We start from the raw sequence: 12,993 nt of genomic DNA, 5'->3' as shown, positions 1-12,993 counted from the left end.
CATGAATTTTTGATTGATTACTCCGCTGACCGGCCTCTTAACTCGTTTGTCGGACCTTTTTCTTACTTTTAATGGCCAAAAAAACTCTTCTCACTAAAAGAAGATATTTTAGTAAATTAAACAAGCGTAATTGAGGAAGTCGTGTGCTCAATGTGTCAACCATCATGCCGTGCGTGTTTATAAAAACGTGAAAAAATATTATTTGAAACTTTTGATTTCAACCCGAGCGTAGTCCGGTGATTTTGGGCCTGGTCCAGAGAAAATTGTGTAAGGTCGAGGAATCAGCTGTTCTGTTGACTGGCACACATGTGTGTATTATAAGGATGTGTGTCGGTGTGTAAAGGTGAAACTTGACAGGCACACAACTAACGCACGAGACCCTCTCACCACACTAGCCGTGGAGATATCTGGGTCACTGGAACGATGAGGGCAAAGATGAGGGGTTGACCGACCGAAAGATAGTTTAACGGTGGCTCCCCTCGAACCACTCGGCATCATCCTACTCTCGGCCCTGCTAAAACTCGTCTATGACAAGATAATCGTACGGTCGGCGTCCCTCCTCGTGTACAGGCATATAGGCCGCAGTATTTGTTGCTTGTCTGATGTGTTGTGATACCGCTGTCTCACTTTATGGTCAGCCACCAGGTAAAAGTCCTGGATAATCTGTTAACTTTGTCTGGATTTTTCACCGTCAAATTTAATTTATTTACTCTGATAAAAAAAAAAAAAAAAGCATTAAATACATTCCACCTGTTTAGTAGTCAGATCTATGTATGTTGTGACCAGTAACTTCATTCGACAATTAGTGGTGCAAATTATTCACCTAGCACTAAAAAAATCTTTGCATATTCAAAGAATTGTTTTTCAGAAAAATTAACCTGTAGATCTGATTAAAACTTTTTTGTATTGTATGGAAATTTTAGAGTAAAAACTTTCAAATTATTTTAATAATTAACGTTATCGTTTGATAGGCCGAATCCTTGAAAAAATTTATATCTATAAATATTCATAAATTGATAGTGTGAAGAATATTTTCTTACTATAAGGTCTTGCCGCAAATTTCACAATTATTTATTTATTAATAAATTTTTGACTCTGAAATCAAAATTCACTTATTGCCATAGACACATAATTATTACAAAGTATAGTATAAAAATATAGCTAAATAAAAATGCAATGTTTCAAAACAAAAGAAAAAGAACAAAAATAAAACAGATGTATAGGTTAACTCCACTATATTTGAATCTATATAAGCCTATAACATATTTACTGAAAGTTTTTTCACAGCAAAGATGCATATTACGCTATTCTAAACACTACATCAGAAACAAATTGGTTTCATTCAAAGTTGATTTACGGAAATTGACATTTTTATTATTTTTTTATTCGATCAGTGATTACTATATTATGGCGTAGTTTTTGAAAGAATGAACTCTCTAAATCTGAAATAGTGAAAATCACTGGAAATTAGTGATATATTCACTATTTGACAGTTATAAGTCTACCACTTGGTATACTTATAGCTGTGAAACAGTGAAATTCCACTGATTCATTTTAAGAGAGAAGTGCACATGATGTGTCTAATATGTTAAAAAGTTAGACCATTTATCGAGAATTGAGCCATATGATATGCATATCTATAAATTAATGTTGGTAGTATATTTTAGGGTTTAAGAAAGGATAATAAAATATCTGATTCTGGAGTCGAGAGGATGTAGAACGTAGGATGTAGGATATGTAGGATATGTAGGATGGTGAAGAGGAGGCAATGGATGTTCTATGGGAGCATTAAGATGAGAGCCAGGTTCGGTAGAGGAGCATCATCAAACAGCAATGGTTTCTAAGGATGGTAGAGCGTAATCCACGTAAGAAATAACTGCGCGCGTGTAATGCTGATGGAGAATAGTATGTACAGTAAGAGTACGACATATCACATAAGATCTTATACTAATAGTTGTGCTGGCTGGTTTCCATTCTCCTGCTCCATTATACAACTATATCCAATATTAAAGATTCTGTGTATGCATAGATATGTATATATCTTAGGTTGGAAAAGTTTAAGGAAGCGAGAAAACATGATCAGAGTTATTGTATAGAGTGAGGAACAGAATAAGGCTAAGGCGGGTCGCGATCGATTCCGAACGCCAGCGACATTCTTCGGTGGCGCTCACCGGAGCAGAGAAATATATACAGGATCCACAGAGAGTAAGAGAAGTAAGAAGCATCCGCAGATGAATAAGAGGAGGATGAAGATGAAAAGGAGAAGTACTACTAGCAGGAGCAGTAGATGCTAGATGCTAGAAGGAGGAAAATAAGGATAAGGATGAGGATGAGGATGAAGAGGATGACTCCACGACTGGGACTGGGACTCTACAACTATTACTAGGATAAGAGAGAAGAAATGCTCGCGGAGGAAGAAGAAAAAGCTGATGGGGATGCAGGAAGGAGGTATGAAGAGAAAAGAGAAGAATAAGTTTTAGCAGAGCACAAGCAGTTCGAGTTGTAGAGGTAAAAGAATAAACTAACTCTCCCCCACCTGGAGAAACAGCGCCGGCACCGGTTCGCTCATTCGGAGTCGCCGTACTGTGATCGCGAATGTTGTGTTACTGGCTCACTGTCCACGTGTGTGAGTAAATTCAGTTAAAGAGCTCCTGGTGGTAGTTGTGAAGTACGTGCCGAGCTGGTAGGGAGCATCTCTAGTTCCACCAACGTCCGTAGGAAGAAACAGCAGGCGTGTCGCGACGACTCCTCTCGGCCAATCCGTGAAACTCCCTGGAATAGAATCCGACCAACCGAGTTCGTCCTGGGGTTTATTTTCACGCCCATCCTCCCCGTCGCCGGGACTTGCACTGATGTTTTTATTTATTACATCTGTGACTGGGTAGGGAAATACTCCCAACTCGACCGAGAGAACGTTTGCCACTTTGAGAAGGAGCAACGCGCGTTTCTGCGTACCCGCCGTCCAGCCGTGGATCGTTGCCACACGTAGTTGTTACTTTTACTCCGTTTGCTCTTCTCGTACCGATGAGACTACGTCGTGTTTAATTATTATTATTATTATTATTATTACTATTATTATTATTATTATTATTATTACTATTATTATTATTGTTAGTATTATTATTATTACTATTAGTTGTTTATTATTATTAGTTTTATTAGTAGCATTCATATGATTTTATTAAAGTGTAATCCGCGGTTTCCAATTTGTAATAAAATAGTTAAGTTGTTTTGACGAATAATTTTTAGTATTGAAAAGTTACACTCTCTAGTACTAAGTGGACGTTTTTACCATGAGCTTAAAGTGGAAGTTGACAAGTGTCTCCTGAGTGACAGGACCTGGGGTTTTATCATGTACAGTACAAGTCCTCGTGGTAATAAGTGATTATAAATAGCATTCGTATTTTAATAGTAATTTTTATTAAATTAATAAAGTGACAGTGAGACATTGGCTCATTAATTATTAAAATAAATTAATAATATCAGTGAAGTGTGACATTTTAAGTTCAAGGCTTGACAGGCCCCGGGAGCTCGAGCTCTGAAGCTCCTGTGCAGCCTTGGGCCCACTGTTTTTTTGATCAATCAACAATTAGGAACTGGGAACTAGTCAAAAATTAAAAAGTTCAAAAGTGTATAGTTAGAAAAATACCAGACAGCCGGTTTTGATAGATGGACCACGGAGCGATGGACAGTTCGTCTGAGCACAGTAGCCGTGCCAGTCCAGTTACCGGCAGTCCGAAACACCCCCACAGCCCGTCGGGCCAGCACTCACAGTCGCAGCAGCATCTGAGTTCGCAGCACCAGCCACCACCGTCGCACCAGCTTCACCCGCGAGATCTCCGCGACCACCAGCACCGACGTGTTCCGACTCCTGGGTCCCCGACTCGCGGGTCTCCGCCACAAGTCCAGCCTTTGAGCCCGCCGCCGTTGTCAGCGGGTGGAGGCCCAGGAATACCTGGAATGGTCCCGAGGATGCCGGGACTCCCGCCACCGGAGCTGAGACTCCTGGGCCAGCTCGGCGGGATGCTCAGCGGGCACCACGGCTCGCCCTTAGAATTCATGGCGGCTCATCATGGAGTCTTACCACCGAGGTCCTACAACAGCCCACCGCCGATAAGCTCCAGTGACCCGACCGCCAACGAGTGCAAACTCGTTGATTATCGCGGACAGAAAGTCGCGGCATTCATTATCGCGGGTGACACAATGCTATGCTTACCTCAGGCATTTGAGCTCTTTCTCAAGCACTTGGTGGGTGGTCTCCACACTGTTTACACTAAACTCAAAAGACTCGATATTGTGCCGCTTGTGTGCAACGTCGAGCAAGTCAGGATTCTAAGAGGACTCGGAGCTATTCAGCCTGGTGTTAATCGATGCAAGTTGCTCAGCTGCAAGGACTTTGATGTGCTCTACAGGGACTGCACCACCGCCAGGTGAGTCTAGTGATCTGCTTTTTGTTTTTATAAAATTCAAATGTTCTTTTTGACAACATTTTTATAAGTGATGATACGGTTTTATGAAACTCCAAAATTTATTGCACTGTTGAAAGGTCCCAGAAAAAAGTTACTTTGAACTAAAAAAAATTTCCCGAAGATCTAAGTTGGTTAAAGAACATTTTTTCAGCTAAGAAAATTTTTGTTTTTATAAACATTCTTTTGAGACTAGAAAATTAGTTTTCCAACGAAAAATTTTTTCTTTTGTGCGTATATAGTTTTAGAAAAAAAACATTGTTAGGGAAATCATTTGTTGTCTTATAATCAGTGTCACCAATGTCTTATTTTGAAATCAGAGTCTAATAATTTTAAGTTGGTCTCATTCTCATGCCAGATTGAAAAAAAAAAATACTTTTGTTAAGAAAATTTTCTTGACATAAAAACATGTTCTCGATAATTGTCGAGAATGTATTTTCTAGTCTGAAGAATTGGTTGAATTTATTAAAATAATTTTTCTTCTATTTGAATTAATCTTTTATTAAGAAATTAATAAAACAAATGGTTCATTACAACAAATTCTTAAGTAAAGAAACGCTTGTCTGGATAAATTTTTTTCTTTTTATTAGTGTGTAGTTTTCTAATTCCAAATTTTTTGATCACTAAATTCTACAATACAAAAAAAATATTTTCAAAATTGTAAGATAAATATTTTGATTAAAGAAAATTTCCTGTTCAAGAAAACTTGGATCTTGCTAAAAATTTTCTTTCTCGATAAGGTTTGCTCTAATTTCAGTATCTCTTCTTGACTGACCAAGACTTCAAATCGTGCATAAGAATTATTTCTTTAAATTAAGTAAAATATTCTTGCTTCTGTGCAAGACCAAAACTGACATTCGTCACTCATCAGAGTAAAATCTAGAATATTAACGATTGGTACCATATACGATATAATATATCATTCAATAAGAAGCTGAATATATTAGCGTTGACTAGGTATGCATTGTAGCAAAAGAGCTGTTGAAAGTAGTTAAAGTTTACTCTGGTTGATCGAACTCAATGATAAGAGACTGCCAAGTACCCTTAGGCGATTTCTTAACATTTCATACGTCCACACTTGTTGTGCCATATATTTCGCTGATGGTGTGCGTATCTTGTTCTCATATATATATATATATATATATATATATATATATATATATATATATATATATATATATATAGATAGATATGTATATACGATATATATATATATATACGTATTAAGTTCCTGGTCGGTTGAGCTCGCTCGTGCCCCGACAAAACGGAAGCTCGAATCTTCACGTACATTAATAATGCTATGTCCCCTCTGGGCAATGCTCCATCTTCGGTTCTCTCGGCTGATTCACCATCAGCCTACTACTACTCTCGGCTGGCCAAATAATAATACTTTAATTGCAACTTCTTGCCGCCTCTAAGCTAAGACTTAATCAAGAGTTGTTAATGTAGTTGGGTTATTGCTACTGAAATTCAAATGTCAAGCTCGCAAAATATTTATCATTCATCATCGTTCAACATATTTTATGTTTATTTCAATAAACATTTGTTAAATTGTCAGAATTATGGGAAAGTTTTTAGTAGTTAGTTAAATTTATTTGAAAATTGTCTTACTGTTTATAAATATTGGAATTTATAAGCTAAAGTAATTTTTAGATTGAAATTTGTCAAATATATATTTGGAATTAAAATACTTTAATGAGTATAGAGATTAGTATTATTTTATTTTAATTATTACTATTATTACTTGTTTTAAAGTTTTATAGAAAAGAATGAACGATTTAAAGTAAAATAAAAAGTTAAATTTTTTAAAATTATTTGATGTTTAAAGAATATAGATTGAAATAATATCTAATTAGTTTTTCATTAAGAACTATAAATTTTTTAGTAAGGTATTACATGTAAATAATTATGATATTGAGAAAAATTTATTAAAATTTTCAGGTTTCTATTTTATTTTAAATTATTACAGACATCTGCTTTTATAAAAATTAAAGATGTCTTTGATAAATCTGAATGAAATTGAAATTAAACAAAAAAACTCCGTGAATAACTCAACTTTCAGTGACAGCTAAATATTTTAGTTATTTTAAAAAGAATAAAGTGAAATAAAGCACCTTAAAATGAGCAATGTATTTACTCTAACATTTGAAGTTTTGTTTAGCTGCTGTGTTAATAGTCATACAGAGTGAAATCATGATGAAGGCAATGAATGATTTAAATGTGATGGGTTTGAATAATTGTTTAATGGATGAGTTTTAGTGGCTGTTGTGTAACACATAATACAGACCACAATTCCATTGACGGTGAAATACTAGAGTTAGTTGATGTGTCGTTTAGTGGTTTGGTCTCTAAATCATGGTTGAGGATTTTGACTCGAATTTACCCGGCGTCAACAGGTGTCCCTTTCACGGCTGTTTCTCCGAATGAATCGTCCCCAAACAACGTTGAGAGGCAGTAGTAGTGTAGTAGTACTATATACCCATCACGAGCTTACCCCACCCACGATTCAGATGCCAGACGAAACGGAATGGTAAACGGAACGAACGAGGGGATCCCCAAAACCAACTGCTACACTGCGAAAATTTTGTCAATTCCCATGAAAACCGACTTTTCCTCTTATCGGCACGCGTTTGTGATCCACTCTACTCCCACAATTTCTTCTGTTCGCGAAATTAGTGCCCTTAAGTTGTCTAGAATTGTTAGTTTTGGTTTTCTGGTGACAATTCTCGAAAAATCGGCATAAATTGGCCGTTAATTTGCGGAAATTTACTAAATTCACGACAATACTTGTGCAGTTGAACTCGAGAGTATCACACTCGCAACGGAAACGGATTCAGTGTGACAAAGCGAGGGAGAGTAAGCAAGAGGTTTAATTCGAGTGAGATAAATGTCGGAATAAGGGATCGAGTAATCCGGTGTCGTAGTCAGAGAACAGAGTTCCTCGGGCCGTCGGCTCGTGCACATTGACTCGCCGATGACTCCGTTGTTCTCCTAATGTAAATAAAAATTTCATTTTTTTCTGTTCCTCTACACCCAAATCCCTTTATCATTTTATGCTATCAAAAAGACATTTATCACATTTTAAATCATTGTGTAATTTACTTTGTAAATGTCAGTTTTTTATTGGCATTTTGACATTTAAACTGTAATATTTCTGTTAGGAATCTTGTTTCAAAAAACCGAATCACTCTTTAAAATTGAATCAGTGAAATATTCACTAATTCAGCAGTTGTTTCAATCAATTGTCAGCACAATTTTCATTAAATCTATTAAAGATTTTCGACTTTGCTGATCAAGCAGTAGTTTCTGTTAAATAGTTGATGAATTTATCATTAACTTTACGAGTAATTTTCTTTTTTTACTAATATACAGTAGCTCGAAGGCAACTGTGATAAATTATAGTTTAATAAACTGAAAAATACGATTTAATTTAAAATCAAACGATAAAGTATAAAATAATTTTCAATAAGCTTAAAATAAGAATAGAGTGTTCAGAAGTGACAAGAATTTTTCAATATGATTAAAAACTAAAAGCGTTGGATAGCAATTTAGATTGTCATCGGTCCTTGATAGGTGTGCAAATTTTCAAATCAATCAGACTTCTTAAAATCGGTAAAAATGAAATCAGAAGATTCCATCATATAGACAGATATAGGCAAAGCTAATAAAAAAAACGTGTTAGTTAAAAAATTATAAAATTTTCACTGATTTAACTTTAGAGAACATGATGTTTCTATCATAGTTATTATTTATCGTGCAATTTTATACACTTTGTTATTCGTTTAATAAAAAGTAAATTATTTTTTACTCCACAAAAATTTATAGTTAAATAATTGTAGATTTTTTTAAGATTAAACAATTATTATTACAATGTCACGCAACATGTCACTAATAATAAAACAAAAGCTGTAAAAAACGAAAGAAACATTGTAACTGAGCATGAAAAATCATTGAAATTGAATGATGACGAAAAACTAGTAGTGTTGTAACTTGTAGACTGTCAGTTATATGCAGCCGGTACCACCCACACTGCAGTCAACAGTCACCCTTTCGGTTCTATCTCAATTCCAAAGGGGAACACAACACATGTACCCAGTTACATACAAGCAGCCGCGATAATTAAGAGAATTTTTTTCCTCGAGGATTTACAACTTGATCTTTTTAATTTCTTCGATCGTGTCCTCTGGTTTTTTTCCTTCAATTTATTTTTATAAAGTAATCGAATTTCATTAAATATAAAAGAACGAATTAGAGATTGTCTGGCTCTGTACGCAGATAAGATCCATTCAGTATACTATACATGGATATTATATATGTTCAGTGTGAAATCTCAGTGAGCGATGGTTATCAACAAAATAATTACGACGCTGTGAGCAAAATAATTTCTGTACGGTTAGGTGGTTTATTACTTGATTTAAAGAATATGGGATATATTATGTGGAGTGATAGTAGGTTGATGCATTATATGGCATTAAAGACGTATGTCAGGGTGTGTAGTCGGAGCTCGGAAAAATAATAATGCGGCCTCTTTTGTCTGTCGAGTTAACGAGTCAAGTCAATTATATTAATTAATTTGCCTAACCAACTTAAATGCACAATACAGCCCGTGCGCTAAGATAATTGGCATACTTTGATCAGCCAGTGAAAGATAAAAGGATTTAATGGAAAAAAAAGAGACGAATAAGAAGAAAAATATGCGTTATGATTATGAGTTTTATTCGTCCTGATTATTCTTTAATTTAGGGGGACGCGAACTTGTTCTTTGTGAAAAAACACGTTTGTTAAGATCGAGTGTGTACATGCATGTGATCTCCATTTGTCTGGGTCTGGATACGTGGGAGTCGACGTCCCTGAGCTGTAATTCTATGCGCTATTAGCCGTTTAATTATAAAATTGTGCATAGATTAATTGGCTGCCGTAATGGGCCCAACAATGCTATCCAGCTTAACAAAGTTCTGTGCAAGAGGGAGCATCACACAAGATACAATATGACTGCTACACTCATTGCGTTTAACTTGTTATTCTGTTACTGTTATTAATATTTATTTATTTCCTGGCTTTTATCATTATAAATATCTTTTTTTCTCATACCTATCCCCAATTATCATGAGCATAAGTATTTTTTAATGCTTTTCTTCCTTCGAGAGAAGGAATTGACAAGGATTTTTTATATTTGAGCAATTCTTTTTTTAACATCTTCGAATGAATAATAATTAATCCTTCTATTGTACTGAAAAATTTCTAAAAGTGGTCCTTGAGGACTTTATATAAAAATTTTATTCGAGTACTTTTCATACGGTATTATCTAATTTTTTAAAACTATTTTTGTGTCAAATATTTCACAGTGTTCAAGCTAAAAAAATACCAGCAGTTAATATTTTTATTAATTTTCTACTCAATTTTAATACGCCTGTAAATGAAGTATTTTTTGCTATTGTCCGTGATTGGAATATTACAAGAAAAAATAGTGCAACCCAAATATGGATGGATATTTATATATTTTTGTTCGATGATAAATCACGGTGTTACGCTTAGTAAAAATTTTCCTCCCGTAAAAAACAATTATTTTTATTGATTGTAATTTGTCTATTATAGTACGTGCAATAATGTAAAGTATGGATAATTATAGAGGCCAAACGCTCTGAAAATTTTTACTTCACATTTAATGGTTCGCTCTAAAAATATAACAATTCTGTAGCAGCGTAACAGCTCACTTGGCATTGTTGCTTTTTTACTAAAATTATAAAAAGCAGAAATACTAATCGTCGAGATAAAATGCTTTCAAGCAATAAATTTAATGGCACTTTTCCACAATAATAGTAATATAAAATAGTAATACGCTAACTATTCAAATATAACAGTTATCTCTTTCCATTGATTTATTATTGAAAAGGCAATAATAAATAAAGACATAGTATTAAATTGTAAGATATGTTTTTTTAAATTTCTTGATCATTCTTCCGTAAAATTATAAGGTGGGTGTGCCCAATGCTAGCTCTCAACCCTAAATGTGATTTAGCTTTGTATCTACAGCTTGTATATCTGTATCATATTTATAAATATGTGTATACATACATTGTAGAATGTAAAAGCTTGACTGGCAATATGCAATTGTATCAGTTATGCCAGCTGGCCCCGAGATTTTTTAAAACCAAGTGGTTGGTAGATCCTATAATATATCCTACGGGTTAGCGGGGGACAGCCAGAGCCATCATAGTTATGAGGGGCTCATATATTTATACATTTATACATGTGCAACAACATCTATACATATCTCACATATAATATGCCTCCATTGTCAGTAGTTTTGGCCCCTTTGATACAGATACGCGCACTTAATGGTATTTATAAGCGCGCAGTTACATATCCTGCACCCTCTTAATAATTTTTTATTCCAATTGAACATCATAAATGTAATATCTGTATCTATATAAATTATTTTTCTCACAATACCGATAGTAAAAAAAAAATATTTTATTATATTCGTGGGTTTTAGAGTGAAAGTATACCACAGTTAATTAATTTATGAATTTTTTTCCATCTTTAATTATAATTGAGTCTCTCGTTAACGATTGTGATGCACCGATGATAATCACGGGCTACTGACTCATCTAATCGATGAAATTGATGATGATTTATTTATAAAAATAATTAATACCCACGCCAAAATGTTTTAAGGCAGAACTGTTGTTCTGTGAAACAAAGAAACACCCAGGTATTTATTTTTTTCGAAGGATAATATTGATCGGTGATGGTTATTTCTTCGGTGTATTACAATCAGCCAATAAAGAGTCAGTTGTACGGTGTAATACTTGTACCTTGTTCCTCTTTTATTCCTTATAAATACAGTCTTATACACAGTTACTGTATGATGCGCGTTCTTAATTCTGGAAAATTAATTGAAAACACAAATCTGAGAGGGGTGTAGCTTTATTTTATTTTTATTCCTGATATTTCAGTTCTACCCTCTTCTGTAGACTCTTTTTGCGCTGTAAGACTCTTCATAATTCCTGATAATTAATAATCTGCAACAAGTAATAATAAAGCCAGTAATCCGACCGTCGTGGCAAGCGTTCTTAATTCTACATAATTAATGCAAAGACAAACAACAAGTATTTTCATCGTTCTACCGGATTTTAATTCCTTCTCTTTTCGCTTTTCTCCTGAATATCTTGGATACTGTTGTATAGTGTAGTATAGTACAATACAGTATTATATTACTTTATACTTTTATATTTATTATTATTTTTTTTATTGTGAGGGTGAGTAAGAAAAAAGCTTCCTGCAGCTTCACTTTTTTATTGGCTCCTTTTTATGGGTTGTGTATGTGTATACAGTAGTGACGCTGAGGGAAAAATATATTACTGAGACGGGGATGAGAAAATATGCGACTCTTCGATAACGCTATCGCAACCCAGGGGTGCAAATCTTACCCGTCGAAAGTATCAGTCATAAAATCCAATTTTTCTCGGGAATTGCAATCAACGCCGGAAATAAAAGCTGTTTGATAAATAAGTATAATAACAAATAACATATAACAAAGAAGATTTTTAACTTCCCGCTAAGAAAATCGAAGATTTTCAAAAATCGGGAAGTTATTGTTTTTACCCCGTTTTACGAAAATCGAGTTTTCATCGAATCTCGACGTTTCGAGGTCCTAGAAAGCTTTCCTGACTATTCCCGCGATGGTGTGTGTGTGTGTGTGTGTGTGTGTGTGTGTGTGTGTGTGTGTATGTGTATGGATGTATGTAAACCTCTTATAACTTTTGAACGGCTTGACCTATTTGATCGCGGTTGGTGCCATTCGAAAGGGTTTGACCAAACTTAGATTTTGTATTTACTTTGGAACGATTCGGACCAGTAGATTTTGAGAAATCGCAAAAAAATTACAAAAAAAAAATGTTTTCAAAAGTATTTTTTTTGGAATAACTTTTAAACGGCTTTACCGATCAATTCCAAAAACTAATCAGCTTTTAAGATAAAAAAACCACGTCGATCGCTGCCGATCCGGTCAAAATCGGTCGATTCGTTCGTGAGTTATCGTTGACGAAAGAAAACCGAAAAAAGTGTTTTTTCGGAATTACTCCGAAATTTTTCGTTCTATCAATTTAAACTTGAAGATTCTTGAGGAAAATTAAAAAACTACGTTGAATGCCACCAACCGCGTGAAAATCGGTTCATTCATTCAAAAGTTATTGCGATTTGAAAATTCAAAAAATAGTGTTTTATCAAACTTTTGAGCTCGAAGAGCTCAAAATCATACAAAAGTTATTTTTTTGAGCACGGAGAGCTCACAATAACACACAAATTGTATTTATGATCTCGAAGAGCTCAAAAACGTGATAAGTGCAATTTCAAGCATTTAGGTATAGAATTGGCAGGAAGTTGCAGGGATGGTCTTCAGGGTCAACCGTTTTCCTAATTTTTTTAATAGTTATTATTACCAAACATAGATAAACAATACAGAAAAAATAACAAATGGTCTGCGTGAAAAATAAGTTCCGTGAGTTATTCTTTTGACACTCGA

The 12,993-nt window shown here is 34.6% G+C and overlaps 1 protein-coding gene across 6 annotated transcripts in view; it reads left to right on the top strand.

Annotated features, from left to right (window-relative positions):
* Window positions 1-3,161: 3,161 nt before the first annotated feature.
* Window positions 3,162-12,993, top strand: part of LOC123273099 (dachshund homolog 2) — a 230,557-nt gene continuing 220,725 nt past the window's right edge. For all 6 annotated transcript variants that reach the window (XM_044740336.1, XM_044740345.1, XM_044740331.1 and 3 more), the window contains exon 1: window positions 3,162-4,430. In XM_044740336.1, the coding sequence (XP_044596271.1) occupies window positions 3,670-4,430 (761 nt within the window). In that variant the 5' untranslated portion in view covers window positions 3,162-3,669. The remainder of the gene's footprint in view (window positions 4,431-12,993) is intronic.

This window comes from Cotesia glomerata, linkage group LG1, assembly GCF_020080835.1.
Source record: "Cotesia glomerata isolate CgM1 linkage group LG1, MPM_Cglom_v2.3, whole genome shotgun sequence".
Lineage (NCBI taxonomy): Eukaryota > Metazoa > Arthropoda > Insecta > Hymenoptera > Braconidae > Cotesia > Cotesia glomerata.
Note: the sequence above shows the minus strand (reverse complement) of the source record. Positions and strands in the feature narration are given on the sequence as shown.